Raw genomic sequence first — 14,949 nt, 5'->3', positions numbered from 1 at the left:
AGTGAACCAGAGACAGGACGATAAAGGATGAAAATTTGTCAGCAGTTTCTCTAAGTACTGTAATAAGTCGAGTGTTAACAGATGGAGGCAGTCACGATAAGGGAGTAAGATCAACAAAACTTACCAACGAAGGTATTGCAGTGCAAATCGAAGACATTTTAGTTAAATTTCTTGATATGGAGACTTAACCTGAAAAGCATATTCAAGAAGAAGTCGGGCAAACGTTATATAAAACGATCGGTTTTGTAATGATTAGAATCATTCTTTGAATGATCTTTAAACATCTTTGGCCTTTTTAGTTATTTCGTCAGTTTGCGGTTATATGAAAGGTTCATTTCTATGTTTTCTACTATCCGTGTGGGATGATTGTGAAGATAGTAATGACTGAGAGTAGTGTTAATGCTTTTGCGTGGAAAATTCATTGTCTGAAATGTTGATCTCTAATCCATTTTTCGTACATCAGGTTGGGAAATTCTCAAGATCTATTTGGATTCATATCCTGCAATGATTTTAAAAAATTTAGTTTCGTCAGCGTATATGGATATTTAATAATGTCAATGCCATTAATTGTGAGGATAAAGAGGCGAGGTCCTAAATAACTACCTTGAACGTGCGGTAAAAAAAAATAAAAACCTTAAGATTTGAAGACCATAAGATTATCTATCTTACCAAGTTTTAAGGAAAACACAACAAAATTAGATAATGTTTAGTCCCGAATAACGATCCTCAAGACGACAAGAACACGAGGAATGACTTCAGCAAGGCTTTTTAACAAAATTTCTTATAATCTTATGGTCTTCTAATCTTTAGGTTCTTAACGTTTTTTCCTTAAACGGATTACTCAAATTTCATAACAATTTCATTCGAGTTTTCTAAAGTTCTTAGAGTGAATAATACTAACTTCTCAATGTTTGGGATTGATAGATCTTTATTTTATCGTGCTGTGCTGGGTTAGTAAGGGATTGCAATTGAAGCTGAGGAGTTAACTTAATTGTGTACTTGGATAGATCTCTGTTACTTCATTATCCATTTATTCCTAATTCCTAAAACTTTTCCATTGAACCAATTATTTGAGCCAATACAATAACACTGGTCGACAAAATTAATTTTTTTTCTATTACATAAACAAAACAATACTTTTTTAAAGGATGAGGATGTCCTTGATTCAAATCTCACCTTACATTTTGATTTAATAAATCAGCCATTTAAAAAATACCGCTTTAAAAATGATAAAACAACTAAAAACTGTGTTTTTCAGATCAAGTTAAAATGAAAAACATCTCTTAACAATAAATTGTTTAATGATTCTGTGAAGTTCAAATGTTTTTTTCGTAGATGTAATTTAAAGCATTCGAAATTCTTGTTAGTTTTGAATCTTTATTTTAATATATGTATATGATGTTGCGAGAAATTGTTATTGAGTAGTACAGTTGAAATCTAGCAACTTTTATTTTTTTTTTAAATATTATATGAATAAAGAGGCTGGGATGCTACCCACACTGATAACCTCCCATCCCGTCTGTCGATTTGTCTTGCTTGAAAGTTTGTAGGTTTTCGTGTTGGGTAAAAAGTTGTCAGTTGAATTATTCTTAAAAAATTTGAAATTATCAACAATATTTTTCATATCAAGAAATAATCTAGTTTAAAAATCTAGATTTTCTAATTTTTTGTAGATTTTATTTTTTTTATGAAATCCGACTTCTCAGGAATTTGATGCTTAGTCTGACTCTATTCAAAGAATTGTCTCCCTGTATCCTCACACTGAAATTGTTATTACGGGCGATTTCAATGTACACAATTCTTCATGGCTTCAAATTTCGGGCCAGACAACACCAGAGGGAGTGTGTGCTGAAATCTTCGCTGAGTTGAACCCCCTAACTCAGCTGGTCAACGAGCCCACTCGAATATCGGACTTAGTAGGTCGTGCAGAAAGCACTCTGGACTTGTTTCTTACCTCTGACCTTGTTAAGTACACTGACCATTGTGTTATATCAGCAAATTTCTCGTGTCGAAACTGTCCAGTTAAAGAAAGAGCTCCTAAGAGAACCGTTTGGCAATACGGGAACGGATGCTTTGATGGTCTCAATAATGTTTATTATCTTTAGCTGGTACTATGCTTCCTCGATAGTGACGTTGATGCCAGCGCTGATGTGATTACAAGTTTGATTCTCCTGGGAATGAGAACTTTTATCCCGAATATGGTTAAAAGCAGCAGACCTAAGGAAAACGCATGGTTCGTTGCGAGCTATAAAGAGGTTATTAGGGTTAAGAAGGTAAATTTCCGTTGTTTTAAAGCCAATCGAACTGAGGAAAACCGGAATAAGTTCAAGCAAGCCAAGAAGGCCTACAACGCCCATATTCGACGGACGAAATATTTGCATGATCAAAACTTACTGCAAAAAAAACTGCAATGTCCCAAATGCTGCAATGTACAAATTTTTGGTCATTTGGAAAAATATGTTCCTCGGTTCCTGCGTTCGTTGTCAATGACACTCCATTTGTTAGCTCTTTAGAGAAAGCTAATCTCTTTGCTAGGCAGTTTGCCGCCAATTCAACGCTGCCAGTGAGTGTTATGACTCCGCCTGTCATCGAGCGCGTTAGTGATTCTATGGGACAAATCTTTTTTCGCACTGTGGCAAGAGTTCATAAATCCGCTGGTAGGGATGGTATCCCCGCTATTGTTCTGTAGAGTTATTCTTCAACGCTGGCAAAACCATATTTTTCACGTGGTCCTAAAGAAAGATGTCTTAGGGTATATCACAAGATCTTGTTTCGCAATTGTAATTAATCAGGAAATCTTTTCCTGCTAAACCGCTTGCTGTGACTGCAAAATGTTTGCCATTTTTGTAGTGAATTTTAAAAAAGTAATGCAAGATGCTTATCTTTCCTTTTTTAGTAAATGTGTAGTTGTCAAATATTCAAATGCAAAATTAAACCAGCTTTAAAAGTGCCAGATGCCCTTATATAGTGAGCTATTCAAAACAAAACCGTTTTTTGGGAACCATTTATCGTTTTAGCAGTTTTCTTCATTAGCGTATTTCAATTTTTGCATAAAAAAAAACACTGGTGTTAGAGCACTTCCTTGAGGAACCCCAGCCACAATGGCACAATTTTATCGTAATCTGAATACCGACCTGAATACCTGTTTTGTTAGATCATTATTAGTAAACTAAATAAAGGTGATTTTATTGATTCACTGTACACAACATATAAGAATGCGGCATACATACATAAGGGTATAGCATAAACCTCCCTTAAAAGTAGTGTAAGAAAAGGCTAAACCTATTATGCAAATTTAAGATAGAAAAAAAATAAAAATAAAGTTTATTCGATTTTGAACAAAGAAACATTTTATTTTTTGTTTTTGTTTCACGGCTTCTATTTTCGTCCTCAATATATCTTGTGACTGTTTTAAAATATCATATGTCTTCTGTATACCCATCAGCCATCTAAGCTATTTGTGGTGTATTATTTTCTTAAAATGAAGTTTATAATTCTCTTGTCTATGAATTTATGACCACATTAAGGTTTGTTTTTATTTGTTGTTATTTTCCCTTCTTTGATAAGTGTAATCGATTTATGTTTAGGTTGTTTTTTATTACACGTATCCTTTTTCATCTTGACCTCAGAGGAATGGTTTTAGTTGAGTTTCAGGGTAGGACTTTTGGCTTTTCTTGACCTAAATTATTATCCGTATTCAAATTTTTTTTTTCTTGCTAGTTTTTGGTTGTTTATGTGTTTTACATGGGATACACCTTTAATCCCAGTTTTGTGGAGGAAAAAATGGTTTGACAAGGACAACAACTGCACCAACTCTGCGACAAGTTTTTGACATTCAAATCATAAAATAAACAAAATTTAAAATCAGTTTTGATATTTTTCTGAAAATAGTTTTTCTTCTTTTTTTTTTATTTCATGTTTTTAAATTATGGCTTCAACAACAATAACGAAAACAAATCAAAAACCAAAGGCAAGCAATTAAATACTAATCAAGAGGTTATTCTACCATCTATACCGACAGTGACCACTGGTGCCGGAAATGCAACCCGACTACCATCGAATGCAGATACATCCGGCAACAATTTAAACATCAATCTTCCCGACACTAATGCTGTGCTTCGTCTTGAGGTCGAACTACGTGATAAGAATGCACCGAAGAATCGTAGGGGTGGACGTGGTGGTGGGCGTGGTGGTGGTGGTGGTGTTGGACGGGGTGGCGGCGGCGGCGGCGTTGGTCAGAATAGAGGCAAACTAAATTCAAATGACGACAAGGATAACCTTATGGTGCCAATGGAAAAGGTATGTATATATACTGGTAAATAGGGAAGGGGAATGGAGATGGATATAGTTGGGTTTTATCATTTTCAGCACGATTTTGAATTCAAGTGCGATAATGTGTAGTTATGCATTAAAAGTTAGAAGCTGTACTCGTATATGTATAAAGATCCTTTTATTTATTTTTTTAAATACCCATCCAAGGGGGTGTTTTTATTATGTCCTGTGGAAGCAGAAAAAGCTAGTGGTTCCCTAACACAAATGATTGAGTGAATGGAGTGCATGATTGGATAGCACGTACTTATTCCTGGCGGGTGTTGAAACTTGAAAGCTCTGCCCTGGCCTGGCCTGGCCTTGCCTAGATATATACATTATAATGTATACGAGCACATTGAGTTGGTCGAACAGTGTGTTGCATTTTGTGGAGAGATTTTTATGGAATTTAGATCGTGCTATATACAAGGATTAGGACTGAGAGCAGATACATTGTTGATAAGTGAATAAAAGTCAATCATTCGGGTTTGAATTTATCAAGATCTGAAATTTAGAGAATGAACATGTGTGTATGAACTTCAAAGTGTTTGGACAGCTAGACGGAATTTATTGTTTTGTTTTGTATTTGTTTTTTAAAAACTTGTATTAGGTTTGGTAAAAATTTAAGACTTTTTGAAAAGCATTGTGGTTTGGCTTGTGTTTCTTCATATTTTGATAATATAACGGGTATAACACCTGTCAAACTAAGATATTAAACCAATTTTTTTTTCGTTGAAATTCCGACATTTACGAAAAAATTTGAAGAAATTTGAACAGAGTGGATTGATAACAGGTATTGAAAGGCATGTGCATCATCATTTAGCTCGTACCACTTGCTTCTATAAATGATAGTGTTGCCGAAGACCCGAATGTGTCGATTCCTCGTCGTTCGCAGGAATTAGGACTGTCTTACGGCACATTATGGCGTATTTTCCATTAAGATCTACACCTACATCCATATAAAGTCCAGCTCACACAACAACTACTGAAGTGCCCGTGGCATGCTGGTTAGTACATTGGACTCTAATGCTAGAGGTCTTGGGTTCGATCCCTGCCTATGATATCTAAAGTTTTTTTCACTGGTACTGTCTCTTGGGAGAAATTGACAATTTCTCCAAGAGTTATTCTTGTCAAGAAAAGTGCTTTTTTTAAATAAGCCGTTCGAGGTCCAATCCATTCTTGACAACATCATTGCAACACAGGAATGGTTGAGAGTCCTAAGTCTTTAAGCCCTAGTTATCAGCGGACTGTTGGGCTGATAAGTATATTTAAAAAAATATGAATTTACACAACAACTGAAGCCATTAGATGACCATTCACAACATCGTCGGCGATTTTTCGAACTTACTTTCGAAATTTTCTTCAGTGACGAATTACACTTCCTACTGGATTGGTATGTTAATAAACAAAACTGTCGTATTTGTAGTTCTGAGAACTCTTAAGTAATTGAAGAAAGGCCAATACATCCACAAAAATTCACTGTTTAGTACGACAATGGACGACTGTCACTGTCATTTCGGAGCAGTATGATCATATAATATCCGATTTTGCTATTAAAGAATACAACTTTGAAGAATATGAACAAGACGGTGCCACATGCTACACATCTCGAGCAAATATTCCTAAATTGCAAGACACAATTTTTGGCCGTGTAATTTCTTTTAGTGTCGAAATCAACTGCAAATAAACCTTTAACTCTTGAGCACTATCAAACCATCATTTGCATAGTTATGGCTCTCAGCCCAACACTGCCCAATATGTGTACAAAATGTCGAAAATTAAAAAAAAAATTCGTGTAGAGTTATTTAAAAGATGTAGTGTTTTACACATAATATCAACGTTCAAACTTTATAATGAAAAAGAAATATCTTTTCTGAATATATTCCTTCTGATTTCTCTGAGAATGGACAGTATATTTTTCCTTTCTGATAAGTTGCACACATTACACTCGAGGTGTAAGCCAGGGCTGTGTGGAATGAAATTTAAATCTATTAGTTCACTACGTATTCTGACCATCATAGAAATCACACGGACATTATTAGAATCCCTAAAATAGTTGTTTTCTGCAAGGTTATGATTTAATCGTCTGTACAAGGAATTAGATGCTTCAGCAATATATTGAGGTCTGCATTTCTCATCAACTTTTAAAATGACTCCATACAAGATGTTTTTAGCGGTTGTTATATCCTCGAAGGGTAATTCAAAATTAATTTGGCATTCCTGAGCAAGATCTTGCCACTCTCGATACCAACTGTTTTGATCTTGTATCGCTTTTATGGCCACTCTTTTCACGACCTGTGAATCATTCATTTTAAAAATGTTAAGCAAGAAGTCCGCTAGTAACTTCATTGTTTTGATAAATAAAGGAGAGAGACCCGTTCCAGCAATCTAACGTAGTTTGGAGTATTTTTCGGCAAATGAAATATTCTTTTTATAAAGTGCATAAGGAGTTTTTCAACCGAATTGTACTTTTAACCTATACCTGGGAACCAAATAAAAGTTTGCTCTCAGCTACTGCTTCACTTATTTATGAATTATTGTTTCCATGTCATATTAATAGCAGTTTTTGCTTTAACCAATTTCACCTTCAAGTGTTTTTCAATAGTCTCCCACACATTAAAAATTTTCACTATTAAAGCTCCATTTTTCATTTGATGCATTACGATTTACGATGAGGTTTCAAACCAGTCTAAGAGTTCTTCACCTGTCCATACAGCCGCTCTCGTTCCTCTATTCGGCTTATAGAATAGTGCACCTCAATCGATTGTATCAAAAGCTGTTTTAAAATCGATAAAAAATACATAGAGCTTTTTCATTTGTTTCAGGATTTTCTCTGCCAAACTCCTGAATAAAAAATGTTATCTATTGCTGAATATCGTGGTTCAAATCCAGCCTTGAACTCCCTCAGCAAGTTTCCGGTCTCAATCAAATATCTTGTAACATGCATTTTAAAAGGAAATTTGTCTGTAGTTAGATGCATCAAATACCGGTCCTATCTTGTGGATTGTAAATATAATAGCATCTCGTAATCCATCTGGAGACAGTTCTCCCTCTAAAACTGTATTAAATTAGCTTAAAAATATGCTCTTAAGCATGACAGCCCCATACTTAAAAAATTCCACTGGAATACCATTCGAAATGGCTGCTTTTAAATCTTGAAGCGCCTCCAGCTTTTCTTCCAACTTGCTAAATGTAAATGCACAGTCCCGAGAGTCGACTACGAATCCAGTTGCTGCGAATTGCCACTTTGTCGGCGTTATTGCATGATTTAAAAGATCCTTGAAATAGGAAAGCATTACATTTGAAGACAGTTTTGTGTGGGTAGTAAAGCGTTTTCCATTCAGCTCACTAGCCAGTTTCCAAAAATCAGTGGAATTTTTACAAGATGCTAATCGGACTGCTTGCTTTTCTGCGTATAACTTTCTTTTAGCCTTACATATCACTTTAAGCTTCTAATTTGCCTCTTAATAAAAATCCTTAAATAATCCTTTTGTGGAGTTACGGAAAATACTCCATCACGCATATGATGTTTTACGAGACATTCTTCGTCAATCCAGGGCTCTTTCTTTTGCATTTCCTTTGCTTTGGCTTAGTCCTTCTTGTTGGTATGAGGCTTTCACAATCTGCTCTAAGAGGAAAAAGTCCTCGATTTAAAGTGATTGGAGTTGCAAGTCTGGAGCTCGTCGAAACTCCTGAGCCTTAGCCCTCTTTCCATTTGAGTTTGGGCAGGAGCCGCATAAAGGTTATTTCCTTATCATGCTTTGTTTGAATTTGTATGAATGAATAAATAGATAGCCTCAGATAGGTATCGATTTTTCGATTTTGCTTTCAGAACCCTGAGAATATAATTCAAAATTGAAATATGCTCATTCTTCTTTTTTTGAAAAATGTCTAAGAAATCTTAGAGACATAAACTGAATAATATTAAAACCATTGAAAAATTTCACCATGGCAACCAATACTTTGATATTGTTTCATGGAATGAGATTAAGCTCAATCAACCGTTGAAGCAAGAAAGAAACTAAGTTACAATCAGATGTTTCTATGGTTGATGTGACAATCCTTTTTTGTCTCCACCTTGGCATATTCCAAAACCTGCATCCAGATATACTAATACTTGTAAATGTGAGATGCATTTCTGTAGCGTGTTCAACGGTTTTTAAATTATTTTTCCCCCATACACTCCCCCAAAATGTAAAATAGTAAAATCCGTATTTCACTATCAGTTCATCATGAATATTCAGACGTATTTTCCATACAAATGCCTTATCCAAAAAATTCCCAAGGGAATACAAAAATTTATTGTCTACGTAAATCCCTACTTCATATCAAAAACTAGGTGGTATAGGAATAATGCAAAGCTATGTATGAACGACTTTATATAGTATGTACATATAAATATCATAGCCATTGAAAAACTGAACTGTAGAAAATGTCTTGAAATTGCAAACGTAATCTAGATAAATAGTTTTCGACGCATTAATTACCTTTTATGTCATTCTCGACAGACGCCACCACCAGCAGGAGCGGTGGCATGGCGTCGGCAGTGTTGCCACAACAAGGAAATGCTACCAAACTATTAAATTTTGATGAATCAGAGTAACGTTTTTTTGAAAATTTCCCGAAATTTATGATGGTCAAATTTTCTTGAATATTGTTCTTTGGTACATTAGACGTTTTGTTTTTCAAACAAAATTTGTGTTTCTTTTTTGAATCTGAACGTTTAAAGCTTAACTAGTTCTAAGCTTAAGTATAATAAGTTTTCCCATTTCAATGTATTCAAAACTTAACTTTCTTGTCTATGCAGAAGAAAATGACAAGTGAACTAACAAATGTCAAAAATTTACAAATGTCAAAGAGTGACTGATAAGTGTTCACGTATGTTTTGAAAAAAAATCTGAGCACTAATAAAGCTCTTCGCTTAGAACGTACCGAGCGATGTGCTCGGACTATGTTTAAATAATTTTAAAAGCTAAAAAAGAAAAACGCATATTATAAACCGCCATTTTGAGAAGGTAGATATGTAGAAATGACAATCACAAGCAGTCTTTTCTGTGCAGCTGAAAAGTGCCGGTTTGGCACCATAAACTTGTTTGACCTAGGTAATAGAAAATAAATATATAAAGAGAAAATATTATGACGAATTTATATTAACAAAATTAGTGAACCTAGAAGCACTTCGCCGCATTCAGAAAAGAAATCTGGTCTCGGAAAGTTCATGTAGATCTTTGAGGAATACTCTTCCAAAGCTTAATACCTAAAACCAGCCAAGGCAGGAAATCAATAGCGAAAGTGAATCTCAGTTTCACTTCATGTTGGTATCCTCAGCTACGGCAGTGAGTATTGTAAGCGATTTCTAGCTTTACTGCATGGAGAGAAGTTAAAGTTGTTTTTATACCCAAAGCAGGTAAATGCTCGCAAGTCAATCCTAAAGATCTACGACCTTCAAGGCTATCATCATTCCTTCTTAAGATCTTAGAAAGATTGATTGATATCCATTTAAGGGCAAGTATTGATACAAGACTTCTGTCTTTCTCACAACAAGCCTAGTGTAAAGGTAAATCGGTGGAAACGGCGTTACACACCTTAGTACGCACCGTCGAATATTCCCTCCATCATAAAGAGTTCACTATGGTTGCTTTCCTTGGCCACCTGGCCAATACTAGATTTAGAGCGTTCAAGGTCCTTGCTTTCTGTAAGCAGATCACATGTAAGCTCGATAATAGGAGTCATAACCTGACATTGTCTAATAGTAAAGCACGCCACGCGGATAGGCGTATTCTCGAATGACTTTTACAGAAGCTGTATGGACGAGGAAGATGAGGGAACAGTTCTTCACCTTCTCTGTACATGCCCTGCTCTAGCTCAAAAACGCAACAACTACCTCCTAGGAGAATTCTTCTTTAACGATCCAAACGATCTATGTACGTTTCGTAAGGGACTCAGACTGGTTCCATTGAGCCTAGAAGGAAGCCTCAAAATTCATGTGGTATCACAATGGGCCATTAAACTGGGTGATTCCATCTTAGACAGCCACATTAACCTAACATATAGGTAGGCTATATCTTCCTGAGTATGGTACATTCCGTTAGACTGTTCCACCTGCGGTTTTATACTCTCAGAAAAATTGAGAAAATTTTGCCTTTCATAGCTCCAAGGGGAATATTTATCCTTTCCGCAAGTGACCTATGAATGACCGATCCTTGCCGGGGCAACTCACCACCCCGTTCATTTCCATCAATGTCACCATGACTTTGAACCCAAATAAGAGTAACACACATGTTGATATTAATCTTGATAGTTGATAGCTAACAGGCTGTTGGTTAGAGTTTGATATGAGTTTTGATTGCTTCTCTGATTGCTAGTAATTCCGCTTGAAATGCAATGGCACAATCAGGTAGCCGAAAAGATTTAGAGACATTTAAGAATTCAGAGAGAAGATCTCGCACAACTCCACACTTCATATTTGACCCGTCCGTCAGTAAAGATAGTGGATAGTCGATATGCTATACACTCAATCTTTTCTGGAAAGAAATCTTCTGATCAATCAACCGTCAACCAGATTGACCACATTGCGATCGACACACGACACTTCTCCAGTATCCAGGATATCCGAACATTCCGAGAGGCCAACATTGACTCAGTCCAGTACCTCGTTGTAGCCAAGGTACGGCTGCGGATATCCCGATCCAAGCCAAAACAAGGAAGTACTGTGAGAAGATTCGACGTTAGACGGCTACAATCACAAGAGACTGCCAAGTCCTTTTCCGATCGAGTCTCTAATAACCTCTTAAGGAGTCCTATGCTTCCTGCGTTAAGCATTGAAAACCAGTGTCAACATTGCATTGCAGCCATCAGAGATGCCGCCTCTGAGGTGCTAGGTTTCACACGGCCACCACAGCGAAACCCCTGGTTTGACGACGAATGCCGACAAGAGCACGCAGCGAAACAAGAGGCATACAAAACGGCGCTGCACAAAAGGACTAGAGCTGCTCGCGAGCTCTACGAGCAGAAGAGGAGAGAGGAACACCGGCTTCTTAGATGGAAAAAAAGGGAGCATGAGAAGCTCGCGATCGAGGAGATAGAGGGATGTCACAACAGAAATGAGGTTCGTAAATTTTACCAAAAGGTAAAAAAAACCTCCCAAGGGTACCAGCCACGAACCGAAGCCTGTAAAGACGATCAGGGGAACATCGTAGTAGAACCGCAGTCGATGCTGAGAATATGGAAAGATCACTTCTCTAAATTATATAACGGTGATGACGAACCGAATTCCAATGTAAGAGAGATAGAACCACTCAACCTCGGCGACGCAGATCAACAATTCCGCCTACCCGACCTTGACGACCTAAACTTAAGTCAAACAAAGCTGCTGGAGCTGACGGCATTGCTGCCGAACTATTCAAAGCAGCAGGCGATGATTTGGTACGGAGCATGCACCAACTCATCTGCAAAATATGGTCGGAAGAAAGCATGCCCGATGAGTGGAATCTCAGCATAGTGTGCCCGATACATAAGAAAGGAGACCCTCTAAACTGCGCCAACTACAGAGCCATCAGTCTCCTTAACATTGCGTATAAGATCCTCTCTGCCGTATTATGTGAACGTTTGAAGCCATTCGTCAACAACATGATTGGTCCTTATCAGTGTGGCTTCAGACCAGGAAAGTCCACTGTCGACCAAATATTCACACTACTGCAGATCTTGGAAAAAACCCAGGAGCTTCAAATCGATACCCACCATCTCTTTATCGATTTTAAAGCCGCGTATGACAGCATCTATAGGGAAGAGCTCTACCGAACAATGTCTAGTTTTGGCATCCCTGTCAAACTTATCCGTTTTTGCAGAATGACGATGCTTTATCAAGGTCGGAAAAGGTCTTACCGATGCATTTGATGTCAAAAAATGGTTTTAGACAAGGCGATTCACTGTCATGCGACTTCTTCAACATCATTCTGGAAAGAATTGTGCAAAACTCAACCGTCAACACTAGAGGCTCAATGTTCCAAAAATCCATCCAATTACTCGGATACGCAGATGATATTGACATAATTTTAAGATCAAAGCTTGATGTCAGTGGAGCGTTTTTGAGCATTGCGACGGAAGCGAAGAAGATGGGTTTATTGGTCAATGAGGGCAAGACCAAGTATATGCTGTCATCAAAAAAGGACACTGAACAACGACGTCTTGGACAAAACGTCACCATGGACAGCTATAACTTTGAGGTAGTTAAGGACTTTGTCTACCTAGGCACCGCTATTAATGCAGACAACGACACCAGCGCTGAAATCAAATGAAGAATAACTCTTGCAAATGGACATCAACGCTCCAGCCCGAAAGGTCTTCGAATCCAATCCCGAGGGACGGCGCAGTAGAGGAAGACCGCGACTCAGGTGGCGCACGCAGGTGGGAGAGGACCTCAACTTTGGCGTGCGAAACTGGAGACAGCTAGCTAGGGACCGAACTGGCTGGAGACGCTTGTTGGTTGAGGCCCAGGTCCGCCCCGGACTGTAGCGCCACCTTAAGTAAGTAAGTAACCAATATTTCAAGACTAAGTTTGTTTGCAAACATAGAAAATACAAATACAAATACAAAACAAAGAAATTTTTACTTATTTTCCAAAAATGTATATGGAATTCCGAGTGAGCCTCCATCCGTCAAAATTCTAATTCTTAATAATGTTTGGCAGCATGTTTTAAAAATATGAATCCTTTTGGTTTCAATTTGTCAAAAATTCATAAAACTATATTTTTCAAACATAACTTAAAATGTGGACTCCGTTAAGAAAATCAAAAATCACTTTCAGGCTTACATATGTTCAACTTAAAAATCGTCCTTCTGCATCTGCATTGTCAATTTTAATGCAATTCACAAGATCGATTTATTCGTCGCACATAAAGCTCCTACTAAAAAGTACCACTTCCTCTATATCCTCAAGTAAAAATGTCTTGTCACTAGAAACTAAGTGCCTTAAGATTTTGTGTGACAAGTTAACCAAAACGGCAACATTATTTATCATCCTTCTATAGTCCTTTACCATACACATAAGCATTCGTTTCCTCAGATCCATATTCTTCCCTTAACTTACTTGCACTTTTTCTGATTTTGCTTATTTTTTTACTTAACAGGTTCTAGAAGAATTACTCACAAAACTTGAAATCGAACATGTGACATGGTCAACTGGGAAAAAAGGATACTACTACCATGTTGTATTTCCGCTTCAATCTGGTGAACCATGTGAAACGACATTACATTGTCTGACGGAACTAGGCATTGGCACGAAATTGAATTCCAGCGTAAGGTAATTTTCGTCCTTTATCTATCTATCTAGCTATCAATGTAGTACAAGTATATCCTGTATGAAGGAAGGAATGTAGTTATGTATGTGCATACTTCCAATAGCACTCATCGTCATTTTCATCGTCATTGTCCTCTGATGCCATTTCCTCTTGTTCTCTTGCTCTCTAGTTCTCTGATGGCGTGTATGTCATTCATGATCTATTGATTATCCGCCATCAGTCGGCTGACAATTTGCATACAAAAGGACGATGCGTATACGTACTCGTATATGATGTATTCTATTGTGTGTGTGTGTGTAGTGTAGTGTAGGACTAAGGTGTGGAAGGACCTCAAACGTACTTTGTATGAAATGAACTAGGGATATACAGTTACAGCAGGTATAACTAACAGCTTTATGTATACACGGTAAATTTGAAATGAAACTGGTACAACAAACGAGACGAGATGAGACTAGAAGCGAGATGAGCTCATGATACAGCGAAAAGACTCTTGTAACACAATGGCTCAAAACACACTACTCGCTCGGATCAACATCACAAAAACATCCAAGTTAACATATCCAATCCCTTCATTTTGCATATCACTTTCAAAACACAAACAACAACAAAAAAGGAAGTGGAAATATACATAAAAACAGTTTTACTACAACAGGATAACATAGAACATACATACATACATATAAAAAAGTCTTATTACATTTTTCTTATTTTTTTAACTTTTTTAAAAATTTTCTTTTTTATTCTAACACACTTCTGGGGGTTCGGCATTCATCCCGTTGGTAGCGTTTTGCCTTGCAGTGTTAGCTACGATGCTATATCGAATCCTGCATACAACAATGAAGAATACAGGTGAGAGTTCCTTTTATTTTCATGCACCGCATAAGCTTTTTCTTTAACTGAACAGGGTGTTTAAAAAAAAAAAATAAGGCAGTGCTTCAAAAACTTTGTATATTTTTTAATGTTTGAAAATGTACATATGTGTGATCGTTCTGGTAATTTTTGCCCGTGTGTCGGTTGCGATAAAATGATTTTTACATTTTGACATTAGCGTGGTAAACAAAATGTATTCTGCTAAATTTTGACGTTTTTAAAAATGGAAATAAAATTACGAGCGCTTTTAAAATTATTGCTTTCTGAAAGTTCAAAAATAAACCGCGACGTTCCTTTTGAATTAAATTGTATATATTTTTCCTGATCCACAGATCAAACCAAGCATTTTGGACATTTTTGCACATTAATAGAGATTGTAAATTGTTGTTCGAATTTATGGTCCTTTTTTGAAGTCATTCGTTTTAACATTTCATTATTTAATCTCTCTTAACCATGAAGGGGTTCAGATTTC

The 14,949-nt window shown here is 36.8% G+C and overlaps 1 protein-coding gene across 1 annotated transcript in view; it reads left to right on the top strand.

Annotated features, from left to right (window-relative positions):
- LOC129942726 (uncharacterized) overlaps positions 1 to 14,949 on the top strand; it is a 78,963-nt gene that overhangs the window by 18,720 nt on the left and 45,294 nt on the right. The window contains exons 2-4 of the mRNA XM_056051770.1: positions 3,971 to 4,299; positions 13,437 to 13,609; positions 14,391 to 14,456. Of these exons, the coding sequence (XP_055907745.1) occupies positions 3,971 to 4,299; positions 13,437 to 13,609; positions 14,391 to 14,456 (568 nt within the window). The remainder of the gene's footprint in view (positions 1 to 3,970; positions 4,300 to 13,436; positions 13,610 to 14,390; positions 14,457 to 14,949) is intronic.

The sequence above is a fragment of the Eupeodes corollae genome, chromosome 1 (genome assembly GCF_945859685.1).
Source record: "Eupeodes corollae chromosome 1, idEupCoro1.1, whole genome shotgun sequence".
Classification (NCBI taxonomy): Eukaryota; Metazoa; Arthropoda; class Insecta; order Diptera; family Syrphidae; genus Eupeodes; species Eupeodes corollae.
The sequence above is the reverse complement of the archived record's forward strand: the minus strand, read 5'-3'. Positions and strand labels throughout refer to the sequence as shown.